The sequence below is a fragment of the Myxocyprinus asiaticus genome, chromosome 48, assembly GCF_019703515.2.
Source record: "Myxocyprinus asiaticus isolate MX2 ecotype Aquarium Trade chromosome 48, UBuf_Myxa_2, whole genome shotgun sequence".
In the NCBI taxonomy this organism is placed as follows: Eukaryota; Metazoa; Chordata; class Actinopteri; order Cypriniformes; family Catostomidae; genus Myxocyprinus; species Myxocyprinus asiaticus.
The window spans coordinates 9,356,132-9,380,204 of record NC_059391.1 but is presented as its reverse complement, the minus strand read 5'-3'; the positions used below and the strand labels follow the sequence as shown (position 1 = coordinate 9,380,204).

The following is a 24,073-nucleotide window of genomic DNA, read 5'->3' as shown; positions in this document are numbered from 1 at the left end:
GCAACTTGTGCTACATGGCTAACCAGCTCCGGAGCAGGTTTTATTATGGGTTACAGATTGTAAACTGATGCTAAATCAATCAGCTGTAAAGAGACATCTATGACAGAATGAAGTCACTTCCCCTGTATCTCTTGATCCAAATTAAAGCACCCTTCAAAGGGAAATTTATATATAATTCAAGAATTTATATATATATATATATATATATATTATATATATATATATATATATATATATATATATATATATATATATAGATTTAATATATTATTAGCCATTTAAATTAAGATATTATAAGATGGTTTATTTGAGAGATCAGGGACCTTTTTATCTTTTGAGCAGCACATTAAAACATTTATTGAGTTTCTTTGCATTTCTTTTCATACTGTATCTGTATGCAATACGTGATGCTGAAAAACTCAAAAAAAATAATAATATATATATATAGCCTGCAGAAGTGTTCGTAAAGTGATTCTCACACTTTAAATACAAATGTATTGAGTGACCGTCTTTGCACATGAACAAATATACTGGTTAAAAATATACTGTAGACTATCACACAAAGTGACATTACTTGCACTTCATTAAATGTATTGGGCATTTAATTTAATATAGAAGCTTTTACATTTTAGATAAATATATAGATTTAGACATAAATCACGCTGAATTTCTTGCTAGAAGTAAATCGCACTCTCTCCAAGCTTCACCCATTGGCTGTTCGTGGCAAACATCACTCATTCATGTGCACAAGTTTCAGGGTTAACCACGAACTCAGGATCAAACATCAAACTCTGAGTTGACAGAGAACGTTTGTACAGAGCGTGTTAAGATCGCAGAACCTGATCTGAACTTACTCTGAAACTCAGTTTATTCAACTAGATTTGTGCAACAGGCCATAGGGGACTACTAAACTAAACTTAACACAAAAACTAAAAAGCAAACAAAATGTAAAGCAATGTAAACAAAAAGCAAAACAAACAAACTATAAAACTATCAGGGGACTACAATGTGACATGCGTCAATAAAATATGATGTACTATCATATAAACTCAGCAAAAAAAGAACCGTCCCATTTCAGGACGCTGTATTTTAAAGAATTTTGTAAAAATCCAAATAACTTTACAGATCTTTATTGTAAAGGGTTTTAAACAATGTTTTCCATGCTTGTTCAATGAACCATAAACAATTAATGAACATGCACCTGTGGAACGGTCGTTAAAACACTAACAGCTTACAGACAGTAGGCAATTATGGTCACAGATATAAAAACTTAGGACACTAAAGCAACCTTTCTACTGATTCTGAGAAACACCAAAAGAAAGATGCCCAGGGTCCCTGCTCATCCGCATGAATGTGCTTTAGGCATGCTGCATGGAGGTATAAGGACTGCAGATGTGGCCAGGGCAATAAATTGCAATGTCCGTACTGTGAGATGCCTAAGACAGCGCTACAGGGAGACAAGAAGGACAGCTGATCGTCCTTGCAGTGGCAGACCACGTGTAACCACACCTGCACAGGATCGGACATCAGAATATCACACCTGCGGGACAGGTACAGGATGGCAACAACAACTGCCCGAGTTACACCAGGAATACACAATCCCTCCATCAGTGCTCAGACTGTCCGCAATAGGCTGAGAGAGGCTGGACTGAGGGCTTGTAGGCCTGTTGTAAGGCAGGTCCTTACCAGACATCACCAGCAACAGCGTCGCCTATGGGCACAAACCCACCTTCACTGGACCAGACAGGACTGGCAAAAAGTGCTCTTCACTGACGAGTCGCGGTTTTATCTCATCAGGGGTGATGGTCGGACTCGTGTTTATCATCGAAGGAATGAGCGTTACACCGAGGCCTGTACTCTGGAGCGGGATCGATTTGGAGGTGGAGGGTCCGTCATGGTCTGGGGTGGTGTGGTACAGCATCGTCGTACTGAGCTTGTTGTAATTGCAGGCAATCTCAATGCTGTGCGTTACAGGGAAGACTTCCTCCTCCCTCATGTGGTACCCTTCCTGCAGGCTCATCCTGACATGACCCTCCAGCATGACAATGCCACCAGCCATACTGCTCATTCTGTGCATGATGTCAGTGTTCTGCCATGGCCAGCGAAGAGCCCAGATCTCAATCCCATTGAGCACGTCTGGGACCTGTTGGATCGGAGGGTGAAGGCTAGGGCCATTCCCCCCAGAAATGTCCGGGAACTTGTAAGTGCCTTGGTGGAAGAGTGGGGTAACATCTCACAGCAAGAACTGGCAAATCTGGTGCAGTCCATGTGGAGGAGATGCACTGCAGTACTTAATGCAGCTGGTGCCACACCAGATACTTACTGTTACTTTTGATTTTGTCCAGGGACACATTATTCCATTTCTGTTAGACATATGTCTGTGAAACTTGTTCAGTTTATGTCTTAGTTGTTGAACCTTTTTATGTTCATACAAATATTTACACGTTATGTTTGCTGAAAATAAAAGCAGTTGAAAGTGAGAGGACGTTTCTTTTTTTGCTGAGTTTATATAACCACACTCTGAACTTAAACTCAAAACTAAACTTTTCTGAACTCTGGAGAGAAAAAAATAAAAAGATAAATAAAAAATATCATAACTTCCTAGTCAAAAAAAGACTATTCAATGAAACTAAACTGCAAAAATTGTGTGTTTCTGCAAAATCATTGTCTATATGATGTCACATGTATGAACTGCCCACATTATACATCCACAATGTCTATTTGGTGTTCACCAACTTAAAAGGAAGGAGAATGGAGGGGAGGAAATAGGACATTCCATATTATTCCTTAAACCAAAAAAAGATACTATTACTCTGTTTTGCAATATTTTAGTAAAAAGGCTGTTTCTGAAGGGGAGAGCAGAGCCGACACATGCATTACATAAAAGTCTTACAAGCACCACAGCAAAAAAAACAAAAAACAGCCAGTTTAAATTTAAAGATCAGAAAGAGGGTCATGAAAATAGTCATGAAATGACATTGACAAATAATTTTGTGCAAAAAAAGCGTATGATTAAAAATTAAGACTCCTTTGAATGCTATGAGCAGCAACAGTCTAATTGCTCACACCTGTTGTTCAGATCTCGTGTTCCTGCGTCCTTCTTGATGAACAAAAACCTGGAGGTCACGTGTTGGATCAGCACAGCCAGGAACAGCGTCAACCAGAAAGGCCTTTAGCAAAGAGAACCATCTTAAGAGGCACTTATCTAATTGCATGGATTTATGGCATATGATGTGAGACAACTGATAAGAATACACAAATTTAGTGTTGCACTCAAAGGGGTCCGTGTCTTACAGGGTCATGACCCTGAAGTCACAAGGAAGACAGAGGAGACGTCGGTTTCCTCATGTGGCCTTGTGATGAGACAACAATATTACAATGATGTGGGTTAAAAAGTATCATCATCATCATCACCTTCAGTGAGAAGAGTGAAGGCCACTCACCACATTCTGCCGATAATGTGGAACAGCATGAGGTTAGTTCCATACAGAATGGGAATGATGATCAGGAAGACAGCAAACAGGATGCATATGAAGAACACCAGAGTCTGAATTGCCATGCCTAAACTCAGAGACAGACAGCCAAAGACACAATCAGACATGCAAGACAAAAAATAATTCACAATTGGCCCTTTTTACTTTCTAGATACATGTTCCTGGTCTTACTGCGCATAGTTCATTAATGCAAATTATTTCAAATGGCAAACAATGTTTGTATTTGTAATTTTTTATTAAAATGTAATAACATGAAGAGTAATACTTTATGTCATGAAAAGTAGGGGGCAAAGTTCCTCATAAGTAACATGGGTGGTTAAGCAGCAAGAACCATGTCTTACATGCCATGCAGAGAACAAATCTGGCCTCACCTATACAGATACCAGCAGCTTGGTAACTGGTGAAGCCCATCCAGCAGACCAGGGCAGGTCGAGATGGCCTCATACTCCTGTGGCAGTTATATACATTAAAGATGTCTCCTCTGTACAGTCCTTTCAGATTAAACCTGAGTGAGCACAGATATACCATTCAATGCGTTAACAGACACATCTGTGGAAAACATGTCTAATGGGGGCATTTCTTTATTAAGAAGGAACCGAGATGAAATTGCATGGCACAGAGTCAACTGCCATTAAATTACATTTAAAAACTCAATTTGAAAAGTCATTATTTCTAATATGGTGTTCCTGACTGTAATTACGTCCTCCTTATTAGGTTGGGAAATAATTTTTCAACCTCCAGCTATATCTTATTCTTAATAGCAGCAGTCATTTACTGCACGATCAAGAGAAAATTGTTAGTAATGCTCTCAAATATATGTGTAAATGTTGTGTGAAAGTGGGTATGAGAAATGATAGTGATGTCTAACAAAATGTTAGTCAATATGTTAGCGAGATTGAGAACACAAATGAGCATAAGTTATTCCAAACATCTTAAAAAAAAAAAAAAAAAAAACAAAACAAAAAAAAAAAACACACAAAAGCAAAACACAAACAATAAAACTATCAGGGCCCTAAAATGTGATGCGTGAATTGGCAAAAAAAAGCAAACAATAAACAAAAAGCCCAACAAAACAAAAATGAACAAACTACTAGGGGCTTGTACTATGAAGCCAGTTTCGGTGGCTAGCCAGTTAAGTTTTAGTTTAGTTTGTGTCAATCCTGGGTTTTAGGTACCATGAAGGTAGGCCAGCCTTTACCAGTGTTCATTGCCATAGTACAGTTGAAATCAGAAGTTTACATACTCCTTAGCCAAATACATTTAAACTCAGTTTTTCACAATTCCTGACATTTAATCGTAAAACACTTTACCTGTCTTAGGTCAGTTATGATCACTACTTTATTTTAAGAATGTGAAATATCAGAATAATAATAGAGAGAATGATTTATTTCAGCTTTTATGTCTTTCATCACATTCCCAGTGGGTAAGAAGTTTACACTTTCTTAGTATTTGGTAGCATTGCCTTTAAATTGTTTAACTTGGGTCAAACGTTTTGGGTAGCCTTCCACAAGCTTCTCACAAGAAGTTGCTGGAATTTTGGCCCATTCCTCCAGACAGAACTGGTGTAACTGAGTCAGGTTTGTAGGCCTCCTTGCTCGCACATGCTTTTTCAGTTCTGTCCACAAATTTTCTATCAGATTGAGGTCAGGGCTTTGTGATGGTCACTCCAATACATTGACTTAAGCCATTTTGCCACAACTTTGGAGGTATGCTTGGGGTCATCCATCCATTTTGTGAAGTGCACCAGTCCCTCCTGCATCAAAGCACCCCCACAACATGATGCTGCTACCCCCATGCTTCACGGTTGGGATGGTGTTCTTCGGCTTGCTAGCCTCACCCTTTTTCCTCCAAACATAACTATGGTCATTATGGCCAAACAGTTAAAGTTTTGTTTCATTAGACCAGAGGACATTTGTCCAAAAAGATCTTTGTCCCCATGTGCACTTGCAAACTGTAGTCTGGCTTTTCTTTTTATAGAGGTTTTGGAGCAGTGGCTTCTTCTTTGCAGAGCAGCCTTTCAGGTTATTTCGATATTTTGCACATCAGCAAAAGAACACCATACCCACGGTGAAGCATGGTGGTGGCAGCATCATGCTTTGGGGCTGCTTTTCTTCAGCTGGAACTGGGGCTTTAGTGAAGGTAATCATGAATAGCTCCAAGTACCAGTCAATTTTGGCACAGAACCTTCTGGCATCTGCTAGAAAGCTGAAAATGAAGAGATCTTTCATCTTTCAGCATGACAATGATCCAAAGCACACATCCAAATCAATAAAAGAATGGCTTCAGCAAAAAAGATTAATATTTTGGAATGGCCCAGCCAGAGTCCAGACCTGAATCCTATAGAAAATCTGTGGGGGGACCTAAAGAGGGCGTTTTCGCAAAGAAGAGTGGGAAAATATTCCTAAGTCAATATGTGCCAAGCTAATAGACTTATCCAAACAGACTGAGTGCTGTAATAAAAATCAAAGGGTGCTTCAACTAAGTATTAGTTCAGGGATGTGCACACTTATGCACTTAAGTTATTCTAAGTTTTTTTATTTGTATTTTTTTTCTCTGAAATGTATCACTTTAGTTTTCAGTGGCATTGCATAGGTTGTAATTTTTAAAGGTGAAAAAATTCTGATGTGATTTATCTTTGTTTAATTTTTTATATCACAAAAACCTGCTGTTTTAACAGGGGAGTGTATAAGGGGAGTGGACTTTTTATATCCACTGTACCTGCCAATAATAATAAATTTTAAAATATTTAAAGCTTAATCACGTCACAAAATGGCTATAGCAAGCAATGAATGCCTACAAAACCCGTTCTATCATGTACTAGAAGCACACACAGTATTTCACATAAAGTCCAATATAAGTGGTACACAAAAGACATCTTAAAAAAAAAAAAAAAAAAAAGTCTTATTGCATACAGTATTCCGAGTGCTCACTTTTTAATTATTCAATAGTAGCCTATATTAATTTGTAATAGTATTAAAATGATATTAAGCTTTCAATTTAAACAAATCTAAAAGCTTTGATGGATTTACTGTTACATCGTCTTCTACAGTGAAGAACTTGGTGTTATATTTGATACCAATCTGTCCTTTGAAAATCACTTTTCCAATGTTTGTAGAACGGCATTCTTCCACCTCAGAAATATTGCCAAGTTACAACACATGCCCTCTGTTGATGATGCCGAAAAACTAATTCATGCATTCATGACCTCAAGACTAGATTATTGTAATGCATTTCTGGGAGGATGTACTGCAAATTCAATAAATAAACTTCAATTGGTTCAAAAGAAATAGGATCATATTAGCCCCATTTTATCGTCATTACATTGGCTACCTGTTAAATTTCATATTATTAAGTGACCTTCTACCACGCTATATTCCATGACGTTCATTAAGATCGCAAGATTCTGGCCTGTTAATAGTTCCTAGAATATCAAAATCCACAAAAAGATGTAGATCATTTTCCTGTTTGGCTCTTAAACTACGGAATAGTCTCCCTAACACTGTTCGGGACGCACACTCATTCAGTTTAAACCTAGAGTAAAGACTCATCTATTTAGCCAGGCATACACCTCATTTATCCACCAAGTCACAATTAGGCTACTTTATTTACGTCTGCCAGAACCAGAAAGATTTCTTATAATCAACTGTATAAATCTGCAATAAATTGAATGGCATCTAGCGCAAATATTATTCTATTTGTTTCGGGATTCATATCCCGAGGTTACCAGAACCGTCCAGATCCAGCTCCATTCCTGCTTGGTGTCAGACTCCACTGCTACGTGTCGCTGAGTGATGATGACTAACTGCAGCCGGTGCCAGCCAGACATCACTTCAGTCTATTACAATGGACTTCAGAGGATGAACTGATGCCAACTCCAACTGTAAGTCATGGGATACTGCATATGCCACTGCCTGAACCTTGGATTTAGGATAGACCTCACTGAAATGACCAAAATTTACATTTCTACATTTGGCAGACATGTTTATTCAAAGTGCTCACAGCACACTAATTACAGGGACAGTCCCCCTGGAGCAACCTGGAGTTAATTGCCTTGCTCAAGGACACAATTGTGGTGGCTCTGGGGATCCAACCGGCAACCTTCTGCTAACCAGTTGAACTGCTTACCAGTTGACCTGCAGGTTGAACTGCCGGTTGAACTGCGATGCACCTCACAGATCTCTGCCTGCATCACCTTGGTCTAATGATGGACTACACTCTTAAAATGGAATAAATAGACCATCAATTAATTGCCAACAAAACCCTTCATCAGCCAACTAACAAAGGACAATGCATCTATGTGAACTTCTGCAGTTAATCCAGGATGGACTTCAAAGACATTAGTCATTAATCTTGCAGTTCATACAAAATCTTTTTAAACACTGACCCTTAACACTTACTTAGCTTACTAATTTTAAACCACGACTGGCACGGCACACAAATAGCTAATATTGGCATTATATTTATGCTGTTTAGCCACAGTGAGCCTGGTTTCTCCCAAGGTTATTTTTCACCATTAACCAACAGTTTATGGAGTTTTGCGTTCATTGATACAGTCACCTTCGGCTTGCTCACAGGGGTTTTAAATACAAGTATTATCTAATTATTTATATTTATACACATTTTACAATCATATTTAATCAAAATACACAATGATGACTCTAAGACTTAATAGATATTACAGTTTTCATTTTCTGTTAATGCATGATTTTCTGTAAAGCTGCTTTGAAACGATATGTTGTGAAAAGCGCTATACAAATAAAAATGACTACCGTTTTAAATAAAGTTTTTAACTTTTAAAATGAATACGCCCGTGTGTTATTGTTGTGGACTTATGTGAATTCACTTACACATTGATATATCAGCTGTTTTATATTTTTATCACCTTCACAATTTGTTTCCAGTGGTCCTCTTCAGCTCTCACAGCAGCTGCTGTTTATTCTTGCTGTGTAAATGTCTTTAATTAAATTTCTGTGATCCTTTGTGCTACTGTATGTAAATTATGTTTCAACTCCATGATTTCATGGTGATCTCTTGTGCAGTGTAAATGTATTTTCATAATTTTATAATGATCTCTTATTGTATTGTTTAAATGCATTAAAATTGTTCATATTTTCATAATGATCGGTTTTCAGCAGAGAGGTAAATCCCGCAGCCTCTCTCGTGAGAAGTGAATCGCTCTAATCTTCGCAATTTAGGATCATAGCCTGAGTTGACAGAGTTAAGCCTGATTGGACTGGTTTGGTTTTGTCAACTCGAAACAAATCCTGCAACCCTGAGTTTGTTCAACTAGCTTCATGGTACAGGCCCCAGGGGACTACAATGTGAAGTGTGTGAATTGAAAAAAACAAAAAACAAACTAAAAACAATGCCAAACAAGCAAAAAACAAAAAGGCAAGACAAATAATAAAACTAAAAGCAAAGCAAAGCAAAGCAAAATCAAACAAAACAAAAAAAGCAAATCATAAACAAACAATAAAACTATCAAGGGACTACTAAACTAAAAACTAAACTAAAAACAAATAAAAATCAGGGGACTTCAATGTGACGTGTGTGAATTGGAAAACAAAACTAAACGAAAAACAAAACTAAGCAAAGCAAAAAAAATAAAATTAAGCAAAACTAAACAAAACACTATAAATATCAGGAGACTACAATGTGACGTGTGAATTTGAATTAAGCAAAGTAAAATGCAAAAAAATAAAAGCAAAAGCAAAACTAAAAACTCAAAGCAAACAAAACAAAACAAATATTAGTGGACTAAAATGTGATTTGTGTAAATCGGGATAAGTGTGATGGTTGTGTTGCTGAGGAAGAGCTGTTTTTAGCAGGTTTATATGACTGAATCTGCAGTTTTGAGCATCACCTGTGCAGGACCATGGACCTCAGGAGCATGAGCAGGTTCACAAGGCAGGACAGGGTCACCGCACAGACATAGCACACTGAAATAAACACCCACAATCACATGAGCTGGAGAGGTCAATGTCAGAACCACACACACAAACAAGTACACCTGAAGTCCTTAGACACAATCTCAGCACTTTTTACCAGAGACTGATCGGAAAACGAGTCCTGCTACAGTTCAGCACTCTGCATTGCTGACTTCATCATTATTCGTCTGTGAGTGTGTGCTGTTGATTTTCACTGACATTAAAGGCAGAGTGAAAGTGGATGCATGCAGTCCAGGGGCTGTTCCTTCATGTGATTAAACTGTGTGCAGTAAACTGTCTAATAGCAGATAAACTTCAGACTCTGCGCTAACAGTCTGGATCAAATGGAAGCATGTTATCAATAAGACAACAAATGGCTGCGTTAGCATAGATTTGCTAATCAGACATCATGCTTAAACTTCTAGTTGGTCTGGCCAAATTCTTGCACCAAAAATTACTTTTAAGTGACACTTCTTCTATTCTGGCCAAACCATAGCTTAAGAAATGACTCACCCTCCACACACCACAAATAGTACACTACAATCCTGACCACTTCTTGACGGTCGTCTGACAAAATTATATTGACACTAGTCAACAGGAAGGCAATGTTTTCATCCACTCCTCTACGGACGATGTGCAGCGTGGGCAGCACTCCTGAGATCAGTAAGAGCGCCATCTAAGAGATATATATAGAGAAGAGACCCTTAAACCTTTCTGAATGAAAAAAACAAGCAAGCTCATTTCTTTAATCGTTTACCTGATAAAGAGCAATGAACGCCACAACGACAGAGATTGCCAGTTTCAAAGGGAACCTAAAAACTGATAAAGGAAAATTACCACAACATATAATTATATTATATTACTGTATATTATATTATATTGATTGTTACCATCTTCTGGTGTGTAGATGTAAGACTTGGCAGCATCTGTGAGTCTTTCAATTAGTTTGGGCTTTGATGTGCTGGAACTGCAAAGCAAGAGATAAGTGACATACATCATAGAGTATATGAAAAGGCTTGTAATTATTTGTTAAATTATTTTCACCTTTCCTAGTTTATTATGCAGAGATAGCTATAAATAAGCCATTTGTGGGTTGATTTCACCTAAAAGTAGAACACTGCAGCTCTATCAGAACATTCCTCTATTTAAGCTGCCCAACACAGCAACTTAGTCTTAACCAATGTAATAAGTTTGTGGCGGGACTATCTGTTTGTCCAACAATGGAAAATGGGGGGAATCTTCAGGAAATCGGGTTGATTTTTTTTTTTTTTTTTTTTTTTCGCAATTCTGTTTGGTGACTTAAATTACACACTACTTCTTTAACCCTCCTGGGCTGTTTAATAAAGGTCAACACCTTGGCATTTTGCTGTAATTTTTGACAGGAAACTACCTCACCTTTTCTTCCCTTTATGAATTTTACTTCCATTACCAATACAGTTACAAAAATTAAATTACAAGCAGTTTGCAGTATAGCTGTTGTGCATTGAGTTTAATGGACAGGTAATCTTGGGTCAAGGGTTACTAGTATTCTTATCTGTTTGCAGCTTCTCAAAGCTTTGGGATTTGGTTAATAAATATAATGCAGTCCACATTAGGCACTCACCTGACTTTGGTGGGCTTTTTCTTCTTGAGGATCTTCTTCACATAATCTCTGTAATAACTGCTACTGAGGTCCTGCAAAAAAAAAGAAAAGAAAAAAAGATAAAATCATGAAATACGTGGGGTCCAAAAGTCTGAGACCACTACTGAAAATGCAAAACAATTATATATATATATATATATATATATAAAAACAACCACACCGTCTTTTTCCAGAGCAGCCTGTATTTCTCCTGAGGTTACCTGTGGGTTTTTCTTTGTATCCCGAACAATTCTTCTGGCAATTGTGGCTGAAATCTTTCTTGGTCTACCTGACCTTGGCTTGGTATCAAGAGATCCCCGAATTTTCCACTTCTTAATAAGTGATTGAACAGTACTGACTGGCATTTTCAAGGCTTTTGATATCTTTTTATATCCTTTTGCATCTTTACAAAGTTCCATTACCTTGTTACGCAGGTCTTTTGACAGTTCTTTTCTGCTCCCCATGGCTCAATATCTAGCCTGCTCAGTGCATCCACGTGAGAGCTAACAAACTCATTGACTATTTATACACAGACACTAATTGCAATTTAAAAAGCCACAGGTGTGGGAAATTAACCTTTAATTACCATTTAAACCTGTGTGTGTCACCTTGTGTGTCTGTAACAAGGCCAAACATTCAAGGGTATGTAAACTTTTGATCAGGGCCATTTGGGTGATTTCTGTTACCATTATGATTTAAAAAGGAGCCAAACAACTATGTGATAATAAATGGCTTCATATGATCACTATCCTTAAATAAAAGACAGTTTTTTTGCATGAACAGTCATATTTTCAAAATCAATGCCAAAATTTCACAACTTCTGCCAGGGTATGCAAACTTTTGAGCACAACTGTATATATATTTCTTATTTATATAATTTTTTTTATAAAAATGATCAGTTGTCAGAATATTATTTTTTTTGGAAAAGTTTAGTTAATATGAAATGTTTATTAAATGAAAACTTTAGTGACCTACAAATAGTGCAGAAACATTTTAAAGAAAATATTTGTTTTTCATTTCACATCATAACTTTGTTGTTCTCCATTTTTCAAAATCCAAATACTTTCTGTATATTTCCAGGTTTAAATGGGATTTTAAAATCAGACTTTCTTTTTAACCACAATGTATGTAACATTCATTCTGTACAGTAACTCGATAAATCTCAGACCTTGTCTACAACTAGAAGTGAGTGTTGCAGTGCGATGTGACAAAGCAACACTTGCTTATAGAAAGCTTTTCGATTATAATGAGAGCATTTTGGTTTTATTACTTTCCTTGCAATTTTAACATGTTGTCAGGGGGTTTGTTTATATTATTTTATCGAGCATATTCGTCATAGCGATTATAGTTAAATAACACTGGCATTGTGCTTTGCTGTGGGAAAACAACACGCTGTTTGTGTAATGTGCTTGGCGAGTCAAACATAGCCCAATCCCAGTGAGCTGCTTACAATGATTAGACCTCTGGAATGCAGGTGCCGAGTTTACAAACTCCCCTCTAGACTCTGTGTTGCCAAGTCCTTTTATTATGATTTAATGCACTTTTTTCACCTGTGCACAGGCAGAGGAAATAAAAATTCTTCTGATTTGTATGCTCTTGTGAAAAATAAGGCCAGGAACAATGCAGTCTAAAGCTCTGATTATGCAAAAAACAAGAGAAAATACCATACAGACATCTTCCTTTGGAATAATGGTCTGTGTTATTTACGTTGGGGTTGATGAGGACAAGTGCCCACCACCTTTTTCCCCAAGGCCGGTTTTGTCCCCACTGCTTTATAACATAGCTTGCAGCAGGGGTGTATCTTATACAGAGGTAACATCTCTAATAGAGTGCAACAATCTTGGTTCTCCAAGTGTCTTTCCCATTCATTTCTTCCATAGGAATTTCATAAAAATGTCTCTTAGCCATGAACTAAACCAACAAGCTACAAGGTGAACAACAACTTTGCCTTGAAGCAAAAAAGTATATGAATATCAAAACTAAGACTGTGAATTAAAAACAAAACAAAAACAAGGCTGTGTATTTAATGTTTTTCATGAAAGACTAAACTACGATCCCATGAAGCAATGGAAAACAATGGAAACTTGATTGATTTAAAATGGTTGATTATATGTAGACATAGAAACAATTTATTTGAAGTTTATTGCAAAATATTCAGAAATATACAAATATAAGAAATTTGAGAGTGTATGGAGACCGGGTGGTAGAAGTGGCCGGCCACTGCAGAGCTCTTTTGGCACACTTTGTTGGCTGCAATTCTCTAAATTAGTGGATCTTTCTCTGCTGGATCATGGGTAATGTAGTTCTTTTTTTTAAATGAAGAAATTAATGGGATTTTTACTTCCAGAACCCAACTGTTTTGATTTTGTTCAATACGAGTCAAAATAATTAGTTATAGGGTGGAACAGAACCTTGGAAACCTATGTAATCAAAGTAAAAACAATTCCACTAGACCAATGTGTCACACTTAATATTAATTTGCTGATTCATGCATTTATCCACTAACCTACAAAATCCCAGGACAGACATTTCCAGAGATGAAGTCAAATTAAATGTCACAATTTCATTTGAGCACTAAATCGATGGTTACCGGCTATGGAAAGAGGAAGTAAATTATTGCGGGGTAAACTTCAATAGCGGTGAATGAGAGACCACTGTGAATATTATTTTTGCTTATCCATTTGTTTCAAAAGCCCACTATTACATTTCCATGACTTTCCACAAGAGGAAGAAAATAGAGAGCGGTGGATAATGACAGTCTAAAGAGATGCAAAATTTACAGTCACTCCCTAAGCAGATGTATTAAAAACCCCATTGCAGCTGTGGTAAATATTTATTCATTTATTTATTTTTTACTAATTTCAGGGTAATATAAAACACAAACAAGTTATGAATGTGCACAAAATAAAAAAAATGGAAATAGTTTAAAAAGTTTGCTAGATTTCCGCTGCTAAATAAGGAGGAAACGCGCCATTACAGTCTGTGAAATGGGTCCTATACTACAGATCTCACCTTTGGATCAATACATCACATAAACAGCAAAATATCATGTTAGATTATTTGTGCATAATTAATAAACCTCAGCCAACCATCCCTACAAAGTGACACCAATGTCCCAGATCACCAAACTGGCATGTCAGTCTCACCTCAGTGGCATTGGTTTTCTCTGTATTCTGTAGGCCTTTGAACAAAAGTAGTGGGTACTGAAAACTGAGAAAGGCCAGGCAGGCAATCTGAGGTAGACTGCTGAACAGGGCATAGTACTTATAGATCTGTAGAAAGAAAGAGCAGGAAAAATCAATGTCACATAGAATCAAATGGCTGCAATAATCTGTCTGATGATTCGTGATTTCACACAATTCCTTCCATTGATATTCTCAGCAAAGCAGTCGTGAATTTTCCTTGAGAAATGATATTACAAACCCAACAAGACTTCCTTCATTTAGCTATAGATATAAAATGAATGCACTTTCAGCAACAACCTATCCAGCCAGCCAGTTTCTGCAGTTTGATCCCTTTGTTCCCTTTTTAGTGTGCAAAATTCAAGCAGTAGGCAGCACAAACTAATCCAGACTTTTATTTTCCAGAGAAAACAATTTTAAACTATGATGATGATTCAAGATTTTGATTTTTCCCCTTTTTCACCCAATTTGGAATGCCCAATTTCCAATGCGCTTTTAAGTCCTCGTGGTCGCGTAGTGATTCGCCTCAGTCCAGGTGGCGGAGGACGAATCCCAGCTGCCTCCGCTTCTGAGACCGTCAACCTGTGCATCTTATCACGTGGCTTGTTGAGCGCGTTGCCACAGAGACATAGCGTGTGTGGAGGCTTCACGCCATCCACCGCAGCATCCATGCTCAACTCACCACATGCCCCACTGAGAATGAACCACATTATAGCTACCACGAGGAGGTTACCCCATGTGACTCTACCCTCCCTAGCAACCGGGCCAATTTGGTTGCTTAGGAAACCTGGTTGGAGTCACTCAGCATGCCCTGGGATTCGACGCTGGCTATCCTTTTACCACTGAGCTACCCAGGCCCCCACCTTTAATTTTTTTGACGTTACAATATTTTCTTGTATTCCAGCTTAATATGTAGAGACAACAAAAAGTATGCTGTTCGTAGTTTGATTATGCCAAAAAGCAACTTCGTTTCATTTATCTACATTTTACACAACATACAAGTTCCTATAACTAAATGTTTGCAAAATGAGTTTTAAGTGCCATATTCTACATTTTGCTGCACTTTCTTGGTGAAATTAACACTAGAGGTGCTACAACTGTGTGTACTATTCACACATCGTGAATACAACGGCTGATTATGACTTTATAAACACTTATTTTTGGCTGCTATGTTTTGATAATATAATACTTTAACGCATCATTTAAAAAATACAAAACGCATCATTTAAAAAAAAAAAATGCTTGTATTACAGACTCGCCTACATTAACACACTTATTGAAATGTGATTGGCTTCTGCAGTAGCTCACCTCATAGAGGGTTGGACTTTGGACTCGGAAGACCGAGGTTCGAGCCCAGCCAAACCCGCAAGCTGAGGTGAGGAGAAAGTGTCATAGAAGGGACACGAAATAACGTGCTTGCTTCAGAAAATGTGCTTTTCACTTCTCGTTTTGTTTTTGGACACTATCGGTTAGGTTTAGAGTAAGAATGTGTTTTGTTCACCTCTCAGGACACTATTGGCTATATTTAGGTTCAAGTCTTAGGTTATGGAGGTACATTTTACTCATTAAAACCTCACTCTAATATTTACATTAAAAACTTGATTACAATATCATTTCACTCGCCTTTGTCGCCCCCCGCTGCACATTTCACTGTAATCTTGTTTTGCAAAAATGCTGCCACGGTAACGTAATTTTCATGAAATCAGGCATCCGGTCCAGCATGCGGTTTTCCATAGGATGGTAGTGGAAGATTCATTCAAATTTGCGGCATGAAACATTAAGACTTAGGTTTTGGGGTAGGGTTAGGTTTCATGCTTTCCTAATGTATATAAATGACTCCTTCCCTGCCATACTACATTTTGGAAATTCCCGAACAGGACAACACATCAGCATTGGTTAATGGTGTGAGTTTGAGGCGGGACTGTCTATTTGTCGACCAATGTTTGAAAACACACATTTCTGGGGCCTGGTTAGCTCAGCGAGTATTGACGCTGACTACCACCCCTGGAGTCGTGAGTTCAAATCCAGAGCATGCTGAGTGACTCCAGCCAGGTCTCCTAAGCAACCAAATTGGCCCGGTTGCTAGGGAGGGTATAGTCACATGGGGTAACCTCCTCGTGGTCACGATTAGTGGTTCTCGCTCTCAATGGGGCGCATGGTAAGTTGTGCGTGGATCGCTGAGAGTAGCATGAGCCTCCACATGCTGGGAGTCTCCGTGGTGTCATGCACAGCGAGCCATGTGATAAGATGTGCGGATTGACGGTCTCAGAAGCGGAGGCAACTGAGACTTGTCTTCCGCCTCCCGGATTGAGGCGAATAACTGCGCCACCATGAGGACCTAATAAGTAGTTGGAATTGGGCATTCCAAATTGGGAGAAAAAAAAAAACAAACTAATTTTTGCAATTCCTTTTGGTGCCACAAGTGGCAACTAAATTACACACTTCAGCTTTAAACTTAATTCTTCTCTTTTAAAACTGACAGAGACAGAAGTGATTAACCTGAGCAAAGCTCCATGGTGAAATCCGAAAGAAGCAGAACAAATTATTTTGAGGCATAACCATTCATTTAGGAGACAAGAAGACAATGGGAACAAAACTGAGGATTGATGGGAAAAGGTTAATGCAGTTAAGTAGATGTCTTATTCAAAACACAATGGGAAAGTAACAGAAGACCGCACTGCTATCACGTAAACCAAGTTGAATGTACTAATACGTAAAAACCCAACCTTTATTGTCACAGGTTAAAAGTTTCGATCCATGCATCCATGATAACTCTTACTTGTGGTGTTTTGGGACAGTCCACCTTCTGCCAGACCAGAACTCCAAAGTGCGTCCAAGAGAGCAGGCTGCCCAGGACATAACCAACCTTGTTATGTAGCGTACCACAAGCCAGAAGAGGGTAGTATAAAGCGGGGTAGTACAACAGAGCCAAGATCAGCCAGAACTCTAGAGTAACAAATAACAAATCAATACATTCAAAGGAAACAACGTTTTACTTCCATGCTATCAATTTGGCTTACTGAATATGTAAATACTTTACAACCTTGAAGAAAACAAATTATTTGATTAGTATGACAACAGAATGCATAGAAACCACAAGGTTGCAGGTTTCTAACCCCACAAGTGGCGAGCCATGAATCACGATTGTTGTCTTGAGCTGGACATTTAAATGAATAGTTCACCAAAAAATTTATCTGTTATTGTTTACTCACCTTCATGATGTTCTAAACTTGTATGACTTTCTTTCTTCTAAAACAAAAGGAGAAATCTTGCCCTCCACTGTAGCTTTTCCTCATATTCAAACTTGGCGAGTCATGTTTGGCTACAAAGCACATAAGAACCAATAGTGTTTGATGTCACTTACATGAAATCTGGCGTGGCAAGTTATGTGCGATCGTGAATGACAGATTTCATTTTTGGTGAACTATTCATTCATTTAACTGCAGGATTCTCTATATAGTCCCATCCACTCTAATAGACTTACGTGCTAAAACAAATTAATTAAAGGACCACATAGTTACACAATGCAAATACAGCCTTGTCTACCCTATTGAGGTCCTGTTTTCCGATGAAACAAACAATGCAGATGATAATCCAATTACAAAACAACTAAGAAGGACTAACAGTTCAGAGAAATAAAAGATCAGGTATTCGTCCTCATTCATCATTTTTCATCCTCTTGTGTGAATTGAGCCTGCTTTGGATTGGGTTCAAGTGCCATTTTAAAGGGAAATTAGTGATAGCTTGTGGCATGCTCCTTGAGGGGATCAAACCAGTAACCTTCCGGTTACCAGCCCTGAGCCTTAACAACTACACCACAGAATAAAATAAAAGATGCACTATAGAATGGATTTCACCTCTCCATCAGTCAAGAAATTTAGTCTTCATACCTTTGTTCACAACATCTTTAGTGAATGGGAGTGGTTGGTGACTGAGGGCAATTCCGACCAGCCTGCAGAAGAGAACTCCATACACTGCGACGGCAAGGCCTTTGTGTTGTGTGTGGTCCAGAAAGTTTACTGGGCTGAGGAGGATATAAACAGAAATTTAGTAAGTACAAAAATCCAATACTGCGAGAAGAAAAAAAACCAACAAAAAAAAAAAAAAAACGCTAAACTGCATTGGTGGAAATACCTAAAGGAGCCATATTTTGAAGCATTAACTTTTGAAGCATTAAATTTTTTTTATATTTTCCCTTAAGTCCACTTATAATGTTGGTCAAGGATTAAATAAGGGATAATGTACAATCAGCAAGATAAACCCCTTCAGGGTATATACAAGGGTCCTCCGCTTCACGTCGGCGTCTTGCATCACCCTGAAGGGGTTTATTTTGCGCTAACAACCTGCTGACTGTATATTATCCCGCTTATTACACGGCTACTAACCAAAAATATAAATAAATTGGACATAAAATATTGATTTGCATTGAAATAAAGTAATTTTTGAACAGCTGAAATCCATCTCCGGTTTGCGTTGTGACTGTTTATTTTGTAATTAATGGATGCTCATTGTGTATCTTATTACAAGATTTCTTATCAAATAAATAAATAAATGCACAACAAACATTGATTTGAGTTGAAATTATTTTATTAGCTTACTTTTAGAGGATGCACAGTGATCCGTGAAGCAGGAGTGATGACTGGCAATACCCAGATGAGCGGTCTGATACGTGGAGGTGCGGTTGTTACAGAGAATATCAGACCACTATATGGTGCCATTGACCAATCAGAATAGAGTATTTCAGAGAGCTGTGTAATTAAAACACTTATATGGTTTTATATTACAATTTGTAACCCCCTTTATGACTATTAGAATCAGACAGCTGCTTTTGCAACCATATCTTTAAGACTTGTATATGTAGAAAGACCACTTTAATTATTTGCCATCGTCCTTAAAATTTTGAAGTTCAAACTCATTTATCAGGGGGTGGAATTGCTAAATACCATTGTTATGTAAACCTGGGTGGTCACATGTTAATGTATTCATAGTTGATAGCTGTGACATCAATATTGTGGTAATTTTTTTAATGAGCAGTTTATTTAGTTTAGTTAGTCGATAGTAGTATGATCTGGGTGGACTGGGAAATGAGCTTTGGGTTGTGAAAATTTGAAATGTTTGAGATGTACATTTTAAACTGATATCAAACAGTTTAATTTCAGGAAAGTCCTGTTGTCCATGATATAGTTAAGTTAGAGGTTGAAGTTATGCACATCCCTAAATCAAGACTGGCACTTGGCAGAATTTGAAGTGTATTCCTTGTCACAGGCACAGAAGATGAACATTTCCTGTTGCTCAACTGGTAGAGCATAACACTAGCAACAATAATATCATGGCATTGATTCCCAAATAACACACATGCTGATACAAAGTATACCTAAAATGCGCTGCAAGTTGCTTTGGATAACATGCCAAATGCAAATGTACAGTATTGTGTGTGAATAGACATACAGTACATCAGACTCACCTGAGTAAACCAGTAAGTCCTCTCTGATTGTTGCCCAACTTCTGTCGTCTGGCCAGGACAGCTAGCACCAGCATGACCACCAACTTCAGATATATATATATATATATATAAACAAGACATTCTGTTAGTCTTTATCATACAACCACCCTGACTTCCTCTAATGACCCAAGACTGCCCTGGTGCAGCTGTGATGCCCAACCCTGACATATTAACCTCCTCTTCATTACAGCTTCTTGCTTGAAATAAACCACAGACCCACATCAAACAAGGGCAGACCCCATTTCCAGGGATGCTGCCCCTTTTTTTCTAATGGGATTGCCCTATGAGTCACATTCATAGGACAGAGGTCAAAGATCAGTGACCTGCACTGATCTGTAACAATTTTAGGAAACGTTGTGGCATTTGAGGTGACATTTGAGTTCATCACCACATGGGTCCATCACAGTCAACTACCACACGGTTGTTTTAATGAATATCAAAGAAAGGAAAGGGACAAGAAACAAGAAACTCAGTGGGAAGTCTGGCAGTTACAAGATGAGTGACAACTGTTTCATGTACACAGAAGTACTGGTAGTACCATTTTTAAAGAGATTGTATCAGAGTCTCTATGATCGTACCCCTGAGTCTCTATATTCTGGAACTGAGATATGGCTTGAGTCCCTCCTTCAATGCAAGTCTGTAGGACTTTTTCAAACATTTTTTATCTGTCTGACAAAAAGTATGATTACTCAAATCATGTGGCTTGTTCTTTATACAATACAATTTAATAAATGGCAAATGAGATGTACGCAGAGTTGCGAACATGAAATCAGCGCTTATTTTTCTAAATATTTATTCAAAATTCACAAAAGAATTGAAAACAGTAGTATATAAAATAGTTTGTAATTAATTTAAGACTGTTGCTAAATTTTAGAATGGACACAAGGAGAAATTTATCAGCCTAAATTGAAACTGAAATCTCATAATGGCCAAATATCTGACACTTAATCAGCCTCATCAATATATCAGTCAATCACTGCTTTGATATAAACAATGGTACTGTAACACCAATATTCTCATAATGGCCAAATATTGTCCAATTAATCTGTCTCGCAGACATACTGTATTGGTAGGGCTGATCGATTATGGCAAAAATCATAATCACTTATTTTGGTCAATATTGAGATCACGATTATTTAACACGATTACTCATTGACTTTGGAAACATCATGCATTTATTGAACAGTGGATTTCCTTGAACTTGAAATGTAAACTGAAATGGGTAGGGGAGGAGGTTATTGTCATATGATAATTATTTTATGTATGGTAGTCAAATGAAATGAGATCTAATTTTTATCATGTTATTGCAGCAAGATCTACCATACACAATAAAGGATATACATTATCACAATACCAAAATTTCAGTAGTCTCTAGTGAAATTTGACAATTCTCAATACCAGCTTCAATACCACAACAAATAATAACACTAACTAATTTAATTATGGAAGAATGGTTTCAAGTTCTTAAGTATTTATTCAAGACTGTAAACAGTCAGAAATAAAATAATAAAAAATAGCAATGAATAGAAATAGATTCAAAATAATAGAACAAAATATACAAATTAAGAAAATTCAGTGCTGTTTTTAACAGCAGTAGGCTATCAAGTATTCAAGTAAACATTCAGAATGAAATGCAACATAAAACTACTACAGGTCTTCACTGTATGATTATAATACATTAATACTTTTTAAAGCTTAAGGATGCTTTAAAAGATATAATGGTGGGATGTTTCATTGCGAAACGTAACGCTGCACAAATCACTTTATCTCGATAATCTTGTTTTCATAATCGTTGGAAGCCAAAATCATAATTGAAAATAAAATTAAATTAATCGCCCAGCCCTATGTATTGGTATATCGCTACTTTGATATATACCACGGTGAGGTTATTACAAATAATCTCATAATGGCAAAATATTGGTTGATTAATTGACCTGACTGATATATCTATTTTGATATTGTACTGTATCACCACCAATCTTATAATGACAAAATATCGGCTGATTAATCTGCCTGGTCTATCACTACTTTCATACTTACTGATTACTAATTCATGTAACATGGTATTTACATGGTAGTCCAAGGTAGCATACAATGGTATTACCACTATACATGTCCAAAATCCATCACATTGCCAAGGTTTTACACTTTTTGGAACATTTTATAAGCGCTGAGAGAGAAACAGAACAGATAAGAAATAGAAGACAGAATACTACTCAACTACAAAACACTACTTAAGATTGAACTCACAGATACGGCAGCAATGCATATATTGAAGAGGCCTTCGTCAGCTGTGGGGTCACATGGTGGGATAACTCTACAAATTTCACAAACAAAGAATTTGTAATAAGCTGGTGAGATCCAGGCTGATTACTCAGCCTTCACACTCTCCCTTTCTCCCCTCCTTTCCCAGGCAACAGACCATTACTAAAAAGAGCACTTTTGCCATTGAACCACCTCAAGTGCAGATTATTCATTTAAACCGATTGCCGTAGGTAATGTGACTGACGTAAAATACCAGCACACGACCCTGCTCGTGCTACTAAGCAAACTGGAATGCTGGGATGGACTTATCCATATGGCAAAAAAATAGATTTTGTTTTGGTTTAAATATTTTTTGAAACATATTGTGAATACATGTACTGTAGATAGTTTGGTTGATTGAAAGAAACATATTGCCCAGATAGACAATATATTTTTTTGTAAACATTTCTATTTTTTAAAATATATTACAAAATGTACTATATGGGCAAGAAAAACAATCTACACAGTGTGATAAACTAAATATTTTTTTATTCTTGCTGAAACCCTTTTTTAAATGGATTTGACAAAATGTATACATTATAATGTTAAAATATTTTCAAAGACATCAAAAATATATATATATATAATATGAAGACATTCTGAAGTCAATATGAAACTCTCATATAAAATGTAAAGGACACTGTTTGGATTGGTTTGGTTTGACTAACAGAGGAAGTCTTGGCTGAAGTTAATGTGTGACGCATTGAAATAACTCCAGCTTCACAGTTTGGTGCCTTGTTACCTAAAATAATCCACCCGAAAAGTCTCTTGCTTATGTGAAAAGAATCAAAGATGAGATCAAAGTGATACAATCTCTGCATGAATTGCTGTGATGGATTTCCATATCACTTTGAGCTGAAATATAATCAGATATGTTTGCACACCTGTAGACCTGGAACCATACAATGCTCTGAGCAGTGCATTATGGGATGGCAACAGGCTACATGATAAAATGTGATGTTGTGTGTGTTATCTAGCTGAAATCACACAACTGCTTTTGTAATATGTAAACTCAGCAGACCAATAAATGCATCTATATAATAACTTATATTTAAATGATTGCATTAGATAACAAAATATCATAAGTGGCTTTAATTTCTAAAAAAATCTAATGCAATGAAATTCGTACATTTTAAGTGTGATTTTTTTATTATTGGGTATTTTTTGTGCATAATGAATTAAAAGAAAGTTTTGATTTCATTTCAAGTTATCCCATGAAAACATCCATGAAATACAAATTATAGAGTACTTACTCGACTGGAACTTTGGTTGGCACTGCATTTTCATACCAATCAGAATATTCGTAGTAGTCTTTCCCAGTTTCAGCACTCATGGTGCCAGCCTACAGATGAAACGAATGTATCAGTGAGCTCCAATAACTCAGAAAACACCGAATGCAGTCTTCTGCACTTCTGTAAGACAAAAATGTGCAATTCTGGATTGGGGGAAAAAAGTTTCCTCCAACAGTTTGATCGCAAGACTGCTGGTTTGTGCTTATCTGCCCCTTAAGTGTCTCCTGCTCTCCTTTAGTTCCCCTCTTCAGGTGCCTTGTTACCAATGTGAGAGCTGAGAGGAGCAATGTGACAGGTCCTTTTCTGTAGCATGCCAACCCAAAACTTCAGCTTGGATCTCCTTTTCAGAAGGGGGATTACAGGAGAAAGAGAATGAGAGCCAGGGTGTGTGAATGCAAACCAGAGAGTAGGCGGCTGGCCGGTCTCTCAAGCCACCTGTAGTTTGGAGGGATTAGGAGGGCTTCCAATGGCAGTGCTGTGGCTGACATTAAGAGAAGGGAAAGAGTGCTGGATTTATAAAACTGGTTGGAGGTTGGAATTGTGTGGGCTGGGATAACAGTGGTGGAATCAGAACGCTTCCATATTCCACAGTGATAACAAGGAAATGCATATGAGCAATCTATTGTTCCAGTTATCAGGCTCTGGAGAACCCTAATAGTGACTCAAAGTATGAGGTATAAGGAAGTTATTTCCATAAACTATATATACACACACACACACGCACACACGTTTCGAAACAAGCCAGATGCA

The 24,073-nt window shown here is 37.4% G+C and overlaps 1 protein-coding gene across 1 annotated transcript in view; it reads right to left on the bottom strand.

Moving 5' to 3' along the window:
* Positions 1–23,606, bottom strand: part of LOC127437488 (receptor for retinol uptake stra6-like) — a 30,360-nt gene extending 6,754 nt beyond the window's left edge. Inside the window, exons 1-14 of the mRNA XM_051692432.1 lie at positions 23,285–23,606; positions 21,978–22,044; positions 19,689–19,771; positions 18,115–18,248; positions 17,004–17,170; positions 14,189–14,314; positions 11,025–11,095; positions 10,312–10,388; positions 10,179–10,240; positions 9,935–10,097; positions 9,358–9,433; positions 3,866–3,999; positions 3,444–3,561; positions 3,069–3,170 (exon numbers count right to left, since the gene is read on the bottom strand). Of these exons, the coding sequence (XP_051548392.1) occupies positions 3,069–3,170; positions 3,444–3,561; positions 3,866–3,999; positions 9,358–9,433; positions 9,935–10,097; positions 10,179–10,240; positions 10,312–10,388; positions 11,025–11,095; positions 14,189–14,314; positions 17,004–17,170; positions 18,115–18,248; positions 19,689–19,771; positions 21,978–22,044; positions 23,285–23,364 (1,460 nt within the window). The 5' untranslated portion in view covers positions 23,365–23,606. The remainder of the gene's footprint in view (positions 1–3,068; positions 3,171–3,443; positions 3,562–3,865; positions 4,000–9,357; positions 9,434–9,934; positions 10,098–10,178; positions 10,241–10,311; positions 10,389–11,024; positions 11,096–14,188; positions 14,315–17,003; positions 17,171–18,114; positions 18,249–19,688; positions 19,772–21,977; positions 22,045–23,284) is intronic.
* Between the last annotated feature and the right edge of the window lie 467 nt (positions 23,607–24,073).